This window comes from Heptranchias perlo, chromosome 16, assembly GCF_035084215.1.
Source record: "Heptranchias perlo isolate sHepPer1 chromosome 16, sHepPer1.hap1, whole genome shotgun sequence".
Taxonomy (NCBI): Eukaryota; Metazoa; Chordata; class Chondrichthyes; order Hexanchiformes; family Hexanchidae; genus Heptranchias; species Heptranchias perlo.
This window is the reverse complement of record NC_090340.1, coordinates 39,730,229-39,744,992: the sequence shown is the minus strand read 5'-3', so window position 1 is coordinate 39,744,992 and position 14,764 is coordinate 39,730,229. Positions and strand designations below refer to the sequence as shown.

Below are 14,764 nucleotides of genomic sequence, written 5' to 3'. Positions count from 1 at the left end.
TCTGACTAACTTGATTGAATTTTTTGAGCAGATAACAGGGAGGGTCGATGAGGGTAACGCGTTTGATGTAGTCTACATGGATTTTAGCAAGGCTTTTGACAAGGTCCCACATGGCAGACTGGTCAAAAAAGTAAAAGCCCATGGGATCCAAGGGAAAGTGGCAAGTTGGATCCAAAATTGGCTCAGTGGCGGGAAGCAAAGGGTAATGGTTGACAGGTGTTTTTGCGACTGGAAGGCTGTTTCCAGTGGGGTCCCACAATGCTCAGCACTGGGTCCCTTGCTTTTTGTGGTATATATTAATGATTTGGATTTGAATGTGGGGGGCTTGATCAAGAAGTTTGCAAATGATACAAAAATTGGCCATGTGGTTGATAGTGAGGAGGAAAGCTGTAGACTGCAGGAAGATATCAATGGACTGGTCAGGTGGGCACAAAAGTGGCAAATGGAATTCAATCCGGAGAAGTGTGAGGTAATGCATTTGGGGAGGGCAAACAATAAATGGGAGGATACCGAGAGGTGTAGAGGAACAAAGAGACTTTGGAGTGCATGTCCACAGATGCCTGAAGGTAGCAGGACAGGTAGTTAAAATGGTTAAAAAGGCATACAGGATACTTTCCCTTATTAGCCAAAGCATAGAATATAAGAGCAGGGAGGTTATGCTAGAACTGTATAAAACATTGGTTAAGCCACAGCTTGAGTACTGCATACAGTTCTGGTCACCACATTACAGGAAAGATGTGATTGCTGTAGAGAGGGTGCAGAGGAGATTTTTAGCTATGAGAAAAGATTGGATCGGATGGGGTTGTTCTCTTTAGAACAAAGGAGGCTGAAGGGAGATTTAATTGAGGTATATAAAATTTTGACAGGACTAGATAGAGTGGATAGGGAGGACCTGTTTCCCTTAGCAGTGGAGTCAGTGACCAGGGGGCATAGATTTAAAGTAATTGGTAGAAGGATTAGAGGGGAGCTGAGGAGAAATTTTTTCACCCAGAGGTGGTGGGGGTCTGGAACTCACTGCCTGAAAGGTTGGTAGATGCAGAAACCCTCAACTCATTTAAAAAGTACTTGGATGTGCACTTGAAGTGCCGTAACCTACAGAGCTACGGACCAAGTGCTGGAAAGTGGGATTAAGCTGGATAGCTCTTTTTCAGCCAGCACGGACACGATGGGCCGAATGGCCTCCTTGTGTGTCGTAATGTTCTATGATTCTATGACATACTACAAGAATAACTACTGGTTGGATATGGAACTAAATCACAGCTTGGACAGAAAGTTGGTTAACGGACAGTAAGCAAAGTGGTGAATGAGTATTTCTAGATTGGAGAGATGCAAAAAGTGTCTCCCAAGGGTTAGTGTTAGGATTGTTGCTCTTATTTTAGATAAATGATTTGGACTTCGGTATAGGGAGCACAATATCAAAATTTGCCGATGATACAAAATAGTTAGCTCTAGGAGGATAATAGATTGGACATATAGATGTCAAATGCAACTTAATGCAGAGAAATGTGAGTGGATACATTTTGGGATGAAGAAAAAGGAAAAGAAATATGCACTAAATGGTAAAACTTTACAAATGGGGTACAACAGCAGAGATCTTGGGGTTTGGATTCACAAATCTTTAGATGTGGGAGGGCATGTTAATAAAACTGTTTTAAAATTATATATGGGATCCTTGGTTTTATAACTGGGGTGAATAAATATACCAGAAGTTTTCTTAATTAACCATGGGTATTTCATGGAGTAACTATGCAGAACTTTCTCTGAAGAGTTTTAAATTCATCAGGTATAGTCTATGATAGGGTAAATCCTACATGGACTGTGGACAAAGTGGGCTAAATGGGACAAATGGCCTTTTCTTGTTCCATGTTTTCTTGTTAAAGTTCTTTTTCTCCATTTTTTCCCCTCTATATAAAGGTTGGCTTGCTCAGTGGTATCAGTCTCATTGTAGGGACAATGATCGGCTCAGGAATCTTTATCTCACCTCAAGCTGTTTTATCTAATACTGGAGCAGTGGGACCTTGTTTGATTGTCTGGGCAGCTTGCGGAGTCCTAGCAACGTTAGGTAAGCAACAGATGACATCTTGTTCAATTTGTTTAAAAACAATAGGTCTTCTGACCATCTATAAAATAAGAAAGAATAATAGGAAGAATAATAACTTTATACTTTGGAATTTTAATGTATTAACTTTTTAATATGTCAAAAATAATTGTCAGCCGAAGGAAAAATATTAGATTTGGAAATAACTCATTAATCTGTATAATTAAAAGTTTTGCATGTGGCACAGGTGTAACATGTCCATAAAATGAGGGAAAGTGTCTGTTTTCTTAGGGCATGAAGCATGCTGGTTGGCTGAAATTTCCCAGTCATTAAAAATGAACCACAATCTCAAACAAAAATCACCATCTGCAATAAAAAAAAACCTGTTCATTTAAAACAAATCCCAAAATGAACCAATCTCTCAAAGTTTTGAAACTTCTTTCACCTACCACGAACATTCCTCACCTTCAAACCTAAATATACAATTGTACATAATAAACACATAAAAAACTGCAACAAATTCAGAAAAAAAGAGCATAAATGTACCCATTCAAAAATTCCCGTGCATGAACCAGTGTTGTTGATCATGGTCAACCTCACTTCTCGGCCTCAGCTCTGGTCCCACTATAATTTCCTTCCCTGCCCAATGTACATAATATTAAAAAACAGCCCATTCAAGACCCTGGGAATTGTACCAAAGAACTGTACTACAACTCCCAGAAGCTATCACACAGCCCACCTTCCACTACAACATATGCACAAATGTAAGGAGTCGCACAACACCAGGTTATAGTCCAACAGCTTTATTTGAAATCACAAGCTTTCGGAGCTTTGCTCCTTCGTCAGGTGACCGAAAGCTCTGAAAGCTTGTGATTTCAAATAAAGCTGTTGGACTATAACCTGGTGTTGTGCGACTCCTTACATTTGTCCACCCCAGTCCATCACCGGCATCTCCACATCATGGCTAACATATGCACAGGCCTTGGTACATATAGTAAACTGGAAAAATCTAAATCAGATAGGCTGCTGAAAGAGCAACTTTGGAGAAAAACTGAGCTGCATGCACAGAACATATCAGTCCTGATCCTGCCTTCAAGTCTACGCCACACTCAGTTCCTGCCAACTACTGAGCCCAATTTTGTCTTCAGCTCACTCCTGCTACTACTTTGCTCTTGGCTGCACTTAGCTCTGTGCTCCGAATATTCCCCACCCACCCCCACCCTTGAGTACCTGTAGGCCCATACCCAGGCTCCCAGATTCAACCCTTTCCATGCTGCTAGACCCAGCCCCACCAAATATTCCCAGACGCCATCCACCTATACTCCCACATGCAAGGTCCATACTGCTGCTCCCTGACTCGGCTTTTCCCTCCAAAGTTCTCCCAAACCTGCTCCTAATTGCACCTAGACTTCGCACTCCCCTTGCCTTCCTCTCCTCCAGTACTCACAGTGCCGCTGCGTTTTCACATGTCCTACCGCCACTTCCCTGAGGTTTTTGGGCTCCAAACCATTTGCTATGTTCCCAAACTCCACTCCCTTGCAGCTCACTGCTTTTTCGCTCATGTCATTCAGTTCTAGGCCCAGATTTCCTCCATCCATCATCCTTCCCACTAGTCAATCCCAGACCCTAGACCCTCATTTTTTCCTGGGATGACTTTGAAGCCCCTTCCCATTTATTTCACACCACCTGTTGCAGTAACTCTCAAACAGCCTTTATCCACCTCATCATACCTATGACCTGCCACTTCTAGCTGCACGTCCTTGGCTTTAAAAAGGTACGGGATAATGATTGACTACATAAGGAAAGGAGTATGCATGAGTGCCATACACCAAGATCATTAAGCATACAGAAGAGAGAGCGTGCAAGCAGAGAGAAGGAGAGACTTACACAAACATTGATAGACAAACAATAAAAAAATATTTAGACACAAAAAGATACAGGCACAATAAGAAAGGTGTTTGTGAGGCAGACGAAAAGTGAAAGACAAAGGCAAAGCATTTCACATAATTAACTATTTTGAAGTGTAGTGATTGTTGTTATATAGACAAACACAACAGCCTTTCCACAGCTGAACATTCCACAGACAGCCATGAGATGAATGACCAGTTAATCTATTCTTTTTTTGGCGGTATTGTGGGAGAAATGTTGGCCAGGTCACTAGAATTTCCTGCTGTTCTTCAAATGATGTCAAGGGATCTTTATAATCTATCTGAACATCAGGAGAGACAGATGAGACATTAGTTTAATATCTCCTCTGATACAGTTGTGATACAGCATTCACTTAATAATTCACTAGATTGCCAATTATGATCTTACAGCTCTGGTATAGGACTCCAACCCTCTACCCAGAGGCAAGAGTCCTACTAACTGAATTAAGGTGACCTACAATTAAACAATTCCTTGAAGCTCTGTAGCTAAGAGTTGTTCTTTGTTTTTGTCTCGTGAAAAATTCATTTGGACTTGGCTGAAGCAATCCCAGATATAGTTGAAACAGAACAGCTTATGCTCATCAGATTTCCATTGAAACTGGGGCAGAAATCCATTCCACTTATGGCACTAAAGGGAAAAGGAGTTTTAAACTAATGCAGCACACCCAGCATCAATGGAATTATATTTAATATTTGGTACTGATGAATTTTGGCATGACAGATTACACAGGGGGCAGTAATTCCAGGTGGCATTTAAGTAACTTCAAACAATTTCTGTGCATGGTTTCCAAGTCAAGATGATGTGAATTCAGCTTGTCTCCAAGCCTCTGTTACTCTAGGAGCTCTGCAAGAGCAGCCTAAATTGACTTTCCCTCTTTCTAGGAGAAGCTTCTACTTTCTGCTTAGTACGTCCCTGATGAAGTAGCTCTGATCAGCAACTCATAAACCACATGATAATACTAATTGGCATTGTGCATGGAGCACCAGTGAAAAAATAATTCTCAGTCGTTAGAAGAAAATTCCTATGTAATCACTGTCTAGGTGTGCAGCCCTTCATCACTGCTGCTTTAGAAATAAACTAGTCAGTATGGTACTGAAGATATATATGCAAATAGAATTTACATATTCCATTGTCACTTGGAATGAGTTTGGAGAGCCCAATTCATAGTATCATTGTAGGTACAGCACAGGAGGAGGCCATTCGGCACATCGTTCCCGTGCCGGCTCTTTGAAAGAGCAATCCAATTGGTCCCATTCCCCTGCTCTTTCCCCATAGCCCTGTAAGTTTTTTCCCTTCAAGTATTTATCCAATTCCCTTTTGAAAGTTACTACTGAATCTGCCTCCACCATCCTTTCAGGCAATGCATTCCAGATCATCACAACTCGCTGCGTAAAAAAAAGTTTCCTCATGTTGCCTCTGGCACTTTTGCCAATCACCTTAAATCTGTGTCCTCTGGTTACCGACCCATCTGCCACTGGAAACAGTTTCTCCTCATTTACTCTATCAAACCCTTCATGATTTTGAATATCTCTATCAGATCTCCCCTTAACTGTCTCTGTTCCAAGGAGAACAATGCTGCATTAGGGTTAGGGTTCTCCAGCTTCTCCATCGCTCCACATAACTGAAGTCCCTCATCCCTGGCACCATTCTAGTAAATCTTTTCTGCACCGTCTCTAAGGCCTTGATATCCTTCCTAAAGTGTGGGGCCCAGAATTGAACACAATACTCCAGTTGAGGCCTAACCAGTGTTTTATAAAGGTTTAGCATAACTTCCTTACTTTTGTATTCTACGCCTTTATTAATAAAGCCAAGGATCCCATATGCTTTTTAAAAAAAAAAACAGCCTTCTCAACTTGTCCTGCCACCTTCAAAGATTTGAGTATGTGCAATCCTGGGTCTCTCTGTTCCTGCAACCCCTTTAAAATTGTACCACCTCGTTTATATTGCCTCTCCTCATTCTTCCTACCAAAATGCATTAATTCACACTTTGCTGCATTAAATTTCATTTGCCATTTTACCAGTCTGTCTATGTCCTCCTGGAGTCTATTACTATCCCCCACATTGGTTACTACATTTCAGAGTTTCGTGTCATCCGCAAACTTTGAAACTATACCCTCTATACCCAAGTCCACATCATTAATATATATCAAAAAGAGCAGTGGTCCCAATACTGACCCCTGGGGAACACCACTGCATACTTCCCTCCAGTCTGAAAAACGACTGTTTATCACTACTCTCTGATTTTTATCCCTTAGCCAATTTTGTGTCCATGCTGCCACTGTCCCTTTAATTTTGCTAACAAATCTATTATATGGTAGTTTATCAAATGCCTTTTGAAAGTCCATATACACAACTGCACTATCCTCATCAACCCTCTCTGTCACTTTATCAAATAACTCAATCAAATTAGTCAAACACTATTTTCCTTTAACAAAACCATTTATTAGCCCATACTTTTCCAAGTCCAATTAATTTTGTCCTGGATTATCGTCTCTAAAAGTTTCCCCACTACCAACGTTAGGCTGAATGGCCTGTAATTGCCGGGTTTATCTCTCTCCCCTTTTTTGAATAGGGGTGCAACATTTGCAATCCTCCAGTCCTCCGGCACCATCCCCATATCCATGGAGGATTGGAAGATTGTGGCCAGAGCCTCTGCAATTTCCACCATTACTTCCCTCAGTAACCTAGGATGCATTCCATCTGGACCGGGTGACTTTTCTACTTTAAGTACTGCCAATCTTTTAAGTACCTCCTCTTTATCTATTTTTATCCTATCCAAAATCGCTACTACTTCCTCCTTTGCTGTTACAATGGCACCATCCTCTTCTCTAGTGAAGACGGATGTGAAGGATTCATTTCGTGTCTCAGCCATGCTCTCTGCCTCCACAAGATCTCCCTTTTTGTCCCTAATCGGTGCCACGCTTCCTTTGACTATCCTTTACTTTTATATGTTTATAAAAGACTTTTATATTAGGCACTAATCTAGTCCTATACTCTCTCCTTGCCCCTCTTATTCCCTTTTTTAGATCTCCTCTGTAGTTTCTGTATTCAGCATGGTTCTGTACTGTATTATGAACTTTACATTTGTTATAAACCTCCTTTTTCTGTTTCATTTTAATCTCTACATCTTTAGTCATCCAGGGAGCTCTAGCTTTGGGTGCCCTTTCCCCCTTGTAGGGTGTGTCTACTCTACACCCAAACCAACTCCTCCTTGAAGGTCTCCCATTGTTCAATTATTGTTTTGCCTACCAACTTTTGATTCATCAGAGATTGCGAAGGTGCATTAGGATAACTATAAACCGTGGTTTCAGTGTGAACTTAGAATAGACAGTTTGAAATTGGTTTTTCCAGTCTCAACCCTATTCTCTGCAATTTTGAAATAATTAGCGTTTACTGAGTTATTGTCATTTGAGGGAACAGTAGTTAGACAGGATGAACAGTTCGGAAAATTAGAAGGTTACTCTGATAAATTAAGTATGGAGGGTAACTTATTCTAATGCTAGGTTGAAGGTCAGCATTTCATCTGTCCTGTGCTTTACCTGGCTTGGGGTGTACTGTCCAAAACAGAAAACATGTTCCATTTTACATGCACAAATGCAGTTAGAATCATAGAGCAGCATTTTAGCACCCGCTATCGGGTGCGTTCCTGGCGGGGGGGCCCTGAAAATCGGGAAATCCCGGAGCGGGACCGGAGCCCGCCTCGAACCCGCGCACTTCCGGGTTCCCCACTGACGCGCCGGCGTGCACGCGCAGCCCCCGCTGGTGGGAATCCCGCAGGCAATTAAAGCTAGCGGGATGCCACTTGAAGACATTTATTTCGCTTGTTCAGGTCATTAACTGACCTGATTAAGGGATTATGTGAGGAGGGGTGGGATTTTAGAGCAAACTCGACTGTTTCCCACACTGGGGGAAACACTCCCAGTTCAAATGGACCTGTTGCAGCTGTCAGCCTGTGGCAGCTGCAAAGGTCCATTTGACAGGTGGTGGGGGAGGAGACCCTCACTCATTGCAGGAGGCCACTCTGTCACTTGGGACAAAGTTTGGCCTCCACCACCCTCCTCCTGACAATCAAAGTCACCAACTTGCACACTTAACCTGGGGTCCAGAGACATGTACCTACTTTGCGGACCCCCTCAGATGTACATCTTCCGGATGGGGGCCGCCGTAGCTGCAGTCATGACCTCCTCGGAGGGCGAACAGCATCACCAGCCTCACCAGCCTCGCCATCCACGCCGTCCACCTCTGACACGTGGAGCTCCACAACAGAGTGCTGTGACACATCCACCTGTACAGCAGGAGGGAGGGCTACCACAGAGAGAGATGCGTCGCAGAGGGCACTACCCTCGCCATAGGGTCCACAGACTGAGGCTCAGATTCCTGGACCTCTCTGAGCAGCAGTGCACACGGAGGCTCAGAGTCACTCGACATGTAGTCGTGGACATCTGCAGCCTCCTTCATGCCAAGCTGCTCCTGGCTGGCCCGAGCACCATCTTCTTACCTGTCGCTGTCAAAGTCACCACTGCCCTCAACAACTTCTCCGCCACATCCTTCCAGGGTGCAACCGGGGACATCGCCGACGTCTCTCAGCCGTCTGCAAAAAAGAGCCCTGAAAATACACCTGCACCCACTCTGCAGTGACACAATGGGTGGCATCAGTTGTGGGTCTTCATAGTGATCCTCAGGAAAGGGCATTATTGCACAAACCAGACAAGATTCGCGAAGACGTGGCAGTAGTGGTGCCAATATAATATGTAATGTAAGTTGGTCAGAAATTCAATATAAGTAACAACCATGACAAACCCTCAAACACCCTTGTGCATCCCCTTCATGCTCAGGACACATTTGCCTTACGCTGCCCACTACACATATGTGATGCATGCCCTGTGGCTGCAGCACAGGTAGTGGCAGGTTGAGTGAGGCTGGCCATGAAAGAGATGCATGACAGGGTGAGTATGGAAAAGAACCATGAGATTGTATGAGGATTGGGTTGAGTGGTAGTGGCGGGATGAGTACTGGCGAGGTGAGTAGGTGCAGGTAAGATGAGGATGAGGTATGAGGGGTGATGTGACAGAGTAGTGTTGGCGGTGCAGAAGGAGATGTGGGGTGAGGGCGGTGATGTGGCAGACAGAGTGTAGGGGAAAGAGTAAGTGTACTCACTTTGGCTGACCTACTGAGGTCATTGGAGCGCCTCCTGCACTGTATGCAGGTGGGCGATATGTTGGTGGTGCTGGTGACCTCCTCTGCCACCTCGAGCCAGGCCTTCCTGGTGGCAGAGGCAGGCCGCTTCCTCCCGCCCGCCGGGGGCGGGGGGGGGGGGGGAAAGATCTCTGTCCTCCCCCTCCTCCTCACCCCATGTATTGATACCTGGAGTGAGGCATCATTAAACTGGGAGCAGCCTTCCCCCTAGGCTGCTCCATGCTGTGATTTTTTCTGTTTGTTGCAGCATCTGTCAGTGGAGGACTGCCCCTTTAAATGGAGCTCCTCCAGCCGACAGATCTCACTGCGCATGCGCAGCCCGCCCGACGCGCTGATCAGCAGTGGGGAACCCGGAGGAGCAGGTAAGTGGATCCAATTGGGCTACGATCGCGCGGGTGGCTGATTTCGCCAGGCGTGGGATAGCCCCCCCGCCGAGAACCCGCAGCCCTGGTAACATCGGGCCCATAGACTCTTACAGCACAGAAGGAGGCCATTCAGCCCAATGTGCCCGTGCTGGCTCTTTGAAAGAGCTATCCAATTAGTCCCATTCCCCTGCTCTTTCCTCATAGCCCTGCAAATTTTTCCTTTTCAAGTATAAATCGAATTCCTTTCTGAAAGTTACTATTGAATCTGCTTCCACCACCCTTCAGACTGTGCATTCCAGATCATAACAACTCACTGCATCAAAAAATTTCTCCTCATCTCCCCTCTGGTTCTTTTGCCAATTATCTTAAATCTGTGTCCTCTGGTTACTGAACCTCCTGCAGTGGAAACAGTTTCTCCTTATTTACTCTAACAAAACCATTTAGAATTTCGAACACCTCTATGAAATCTCCCCTTAACCTTCTCTGCTCTAAGCTTCCCAGCTTCTCGAATCTCTCATAACTGAAGTCCCTCATCCCTGGTACCATTCTAGTAAATCTCTTCTTCACCCTCTCCAAGGCCTTGACGTCCTTCCTAAAAAGTGGTGACCAGAATTGGATACAATACTCCAGCTGAGGCTTAACCAGTTTTTATAAAGGTTTAGCATAACTTCCTTGCTTTTGTAATCTATGCTTCTATTTATAAAGCCAATATGCTTTTTAACAGCCTGACCAACTTGTCCTGCCACCTTCAAAGATTTGTGTATGTGAACCCCCAGGTCTCTCTGTTCCTGCATCCCCTTCAAAATTGTACCATTTAGTTTATATTGCCTCTCCTTGTTCTTTCTTCCAAAATGTATCACTTTACACTTCTCTGTATTAAATTTCATCTGTCATATGTCTGCCCATTTCACCAGTCTGTCTATGCCCTCCTGAAGTCTACTGCTATCCTCCTCACTGTTTAGTACATTTCCAAATTTTGTGTCATCTGCAAACTTTGAAATTATGCCCTATTTACCGAAGACCAGATCATTAATATATATTAAAAAGAGCAGTGGTCCTAATACCGACCCCTGTGGGAAACCACTGTATACTTCCCTACAGTCTGAAAAACAACTGTTCACCATTACCTGTATATAGTCACTAAAAACATTCTTGCCGATTAGGTGCTATGTTAAATATATATATGCAAAACATTCAAAATCTGCTGACCTAACTCAACGGTGTTGTTGAGGTCGCTGGAATCCCGTGATATAAACACCTCAAAGACACCGAGGTAAATGAGGTGATATTACTTCTGTACAGATATGAAAAATGTTTGAGATGGAATACACTTTTACCAACAATTAAATTAAAATATATAATATTAATCCATATTACAGTAATTAATGGTGTGCTCTAAATGTGTATTGCAGTAATAGATATGCCACTAAGAACTAAATAAGTTTTCAATCTTTGTAGAGTCTTGGTATTCTTGTGAACAGTTTGAATTTATCTGTAATACATCCCAAGACTACATTAGGGGTCTCTTCTTGTAGATATATTATGAAATGGAGATTCTGATGGTACTTTTCCTATTTTTCTAGGAGCACTGTGTTATGCTGACCTGGGAACAATGATCACTAAATCAGGAGGGGAATATTCATATCTCTTGGAAGCTTTTGGTCCAATTCCTGCATTCCTCTACTCATGGATGTCTATAATAGTTGTAAAACCCTCTTCATTTGCTATAATCTGTCTGAGTTTTGCTACATATGCAGCAACTCCCTTCTATCCTGGCTGTGAGCCCCCACAGAATGTCATCAAATGCCTTGCTGCAGTCGCTATTAGTAAGTATTATTGTTCACACACAGGACTCTTTTAAACAAATATATCTACAGGAGATTTACCAAAACTGAAAGTTTTTGGATAGAATCATGAGCAATCTTCTTTAAGTGGTGCTTTTGCAGTAAGACAAAATTCTGAACACAGAGCAACTAAGCCAAAATAATTTAACTTATTTAAAATATACCAGGATTTAAATTGAGTTTTATGCTAAAAAAAAATTAAAACTGAAATTATGACTACCCAATGACTTTTTCAGACTGGATTTAGTCTTAAATTGCTCTTTAAAATGGAATTATGTAATAGATTAAGATTTAAGATTGGAAAAGTAGGATTATAGATAATGTGTTTTACTATTAAAAATCTCATACTGTAGTTATTGCTTTGAGTTTGATAAATGTGAATTCAACCCTTTGATGACTATTGAACCGTTTCTCTTTTTATTTTTGCAGTTTTAATCACACTAGTGAACTCGATCAGTGTCAAGCTGGCTAGCTACGTTCAGAATTTTTTAACTGCTGCCAAACTGCTGATTGTTGTCATCATCGTTATGGCTGGAATTGTTCTAATTGCACAAGGTGGGATGTTACTGATATGTAGTAATAAATATATAACTAGAAAGTTACATTAAATACACTTTCTTCTGCTAAATCAAATATTGTTCTAGTCATCTTTACCCTTATCTTGATCTTTAAAAAAATCTGCTCATCCCTATGATTGACAGTTTAATCAGCAACAGTGCAAGCCTCTTAAAAAAAAGTCAGTGCTGACCTAATTTATCCAATTTCACTAATGTCCACAATAACAGGAAGGGTCTGTCAATGATTACCTATTGTAAACAATTTTACAACACCAAGTTATAGTCCAACAATTTTATTTTTAATCCCACAAGCTTTCGGAGGCTTCCTCCTTCCTCAGGTGAACCTGAGGAAGGAGGAAGCCTCCGAAAGCTTGTGGGATTAAAAATAAAATTGTTGGACTATAACTTGGTGTTGTAAAATTGTTTACAATTGTCAACCCCAGTCCATCACCGGCATTTCCACATAATGATTACCTAAGAAGAGTTTTTCTGAAACTTCGACAAATGTCTGCAAATGTACTCTTGCAGCTGCTCATCAGTTTTTTTTAAGCAATTATCCGAATAATTTGATGTTGAATATTTAGTTATAAAGAGAAATACTGCAGATTATCAGCTACAGACTTGAATTAAGACTTAAACTGCAAAAGAAGTAAGGTATTATTCAGACCAAAATTATTCAATATGCAGTCTGACTGCAGCTAATTTTCCTACATTTCCTTTAACTACAATCAATTTAAGTACAGAAATGTCTGATATTCTTGTTCACTGTAACCAACGAAAACACCCATTACTTTTAATCCATTTGGTTCGGAAAAATGTTTTTTCCCTGCCTCACCCAACTGTCCAAACAAACAGTGTCTGCTATAAGTGGAGTACGGTATACTTGCAATTGGTAATGCTATAACAACAACAACTTGTGTATATATATATATATATATATATATGTACATATATCAACTTTAACGTAGAAAAATGTCTCAAGTTGCTATACTGATGACCATATAAAACTGAAATTGTGACTAACAGAAGTACATTATAGAATATTAGCAATGCATAGTTAATTTTGCCATAACAAGCTATACATTTACAAATTGCTCTAATATAATCATAGAGATGGTATAAAAGTTGGAAATTGCCCTGTATGATATTATTGTATGAATGCTTAATGCTGTTCATATTAAATTCCTCTAGGTTTAAAAAGCTAGCTAGAAGATGAAAATAGAGAAATGCACATACAATAATGTAATGATAAATAACTAATATTATTCTATAGGTATCATTGTTAATTACTCAGAAAATCAATATCTCACACAATAAATCACCCACTGCACATCTCAGGACTCACTAGCACATCCAAAGAATTGGAAGCAATCAGCTCATCTTTATGTACATCAGGGAAAGCCTTCCAGACCTTGCTAATATGCAACAGGATTGTTTTTTAGGCATCGTCTCGCCCTAGATCTAGTTTACTGGTAGTGTATCAGGTTGGCATCAATAAAGGATAGAGAATGCAATATTTAGAAATTTCCAGGAATTTGACCGAAGCCATTGCTCTTCCAGAAATACTTACAGTGATCCAGATTGTGTCACATTAAAGGTACTAAGCTTAGATCACTTCAGAGGACATTCTTAGAAGAAATACAATCAAATTGGTCTCCAAATGTCTTTGGGTCTAATGCAGTCCTTAAAGATTGGCTTTCTATCTGTTTTGGTTATATTGCTCAGGTTCTATTCCTGACTAAGAGAATCTGGATAAGGTCTTATCTTCTGTTAATGACAAAATGAGTGATAAGATTTGACAAGTACAGGAGAGAAAAGAGAGGAAATAAAATAAATACTTGAATTTATATAGCACCATAGCAATGGAGTGCAGTGACTGTTGTCATGCAGGCAAAAGTGACAGTCGTTCTGTAACAACAATAAGATGAACGAGCAGGTTTTTATTGGTAGTATTTGTTGAGGGACAAATATTGGCCAGGACACTAGAGGTCCTTACTCTTCAAGTACGAGATTTTTATTTTCCTCTTGAACAAACAAAGAGAACATTTTTAAAATTTGTTCTCTGGATGTGGCTGCATTTATTGCCCACCCCCAGTTACCCTGTTAAGGTGGTGGTGTTCCTTGTAGTTATGGTCATTTCTGAAATACCCTGAAGTAACATTAATAGTGATTCTTTAAGTTACAAACAATACATCAGTCAAGCATACAAATCAAAAACAGTTCTGGGATATAATGCACGATTCATCTTTGCAGGAAATACAGAGAACTTTAAAAATTCCTTTGATGGAACTCAAACCTCCTTTGGTTCAATTAGTTTGGCATTTTATAATGGACTTTGGGCTTATGATGGATGGTAAGAGACTTTAATGGTCATATTTTTCTATTTTATTATGATTCAAATGAATACTGTTTAGATATTAAATGCTTGTACTGAGTCAACACACACACACATATATACACACGCATATACATGCGCATACACATGCACGCGCGCACATATATATACACACGCGCGCACATATATATACACATACACATACACACACACACGTGTATGCACTGGCATACACATATACACACACACCCGTACACATTCGTACATGCACACGCTGCACATACACACACGCATATATACACACACGCATATATATACACACACGCCGCACATACACACGCGCACACACACACACATATATATTTTAAATAATCCCAGTTATCAATTTTAGGTGGTTAAAAGTCTATATAATAGTAGCACTCCAAAAAGTATTTAAAGTAATCTGGCAAAGGAAACTAATTTCATTCATTATTAATATTAAAGATTCTTATTATGCTTAC

At 41.2% G+C, this 14,764-nt stretch overlaps 2 protein-coding genes across 3 annotated transcripts in view; one reads left to right on the top strand and one right to left on the bottom strand.

Annotated features, from left to right (window-relative positions):
• The window catches only part of zgc:165481 (uncharacterized protein LOC100073327 homolog), a 197,354-nt gene that overhangs the window by 70,037 nt on the left and 112,553 nt on the right, over window positions 1–14,764 (bottom strand). The gene's annotated exons all lie outside the window — the stretch shown is intronic.
• The window catches only part of slc7a9 (solute carrier family 7 member 9), a 54,783-nt gene that overhangs the window by 23,457 nt on the left and 16,562 nt on the right, over window positions 1–14,764 (top strand). The window contains exons 3-6 of the mRNA XM_067997980.1: window positions 1,915–2,062; window positions 11,112–11,354; window positions 11,802–11,927; window positions 14,183–14,282. Of these exons, the coding sequence (XP_067854081.1) occupies window positions 1,915–2,062; window positions 11,112–11,354; window positions 11,802–11,927; window positions 14,183–14,282 (617 nt within the window). The remainder of the gene's footprint in view (window positions 1–1,914; window positions 2,063–11,111; window positions 11,355–11,801; window positions 11,928–14,182; window positions 14,283–14,764) is intronic.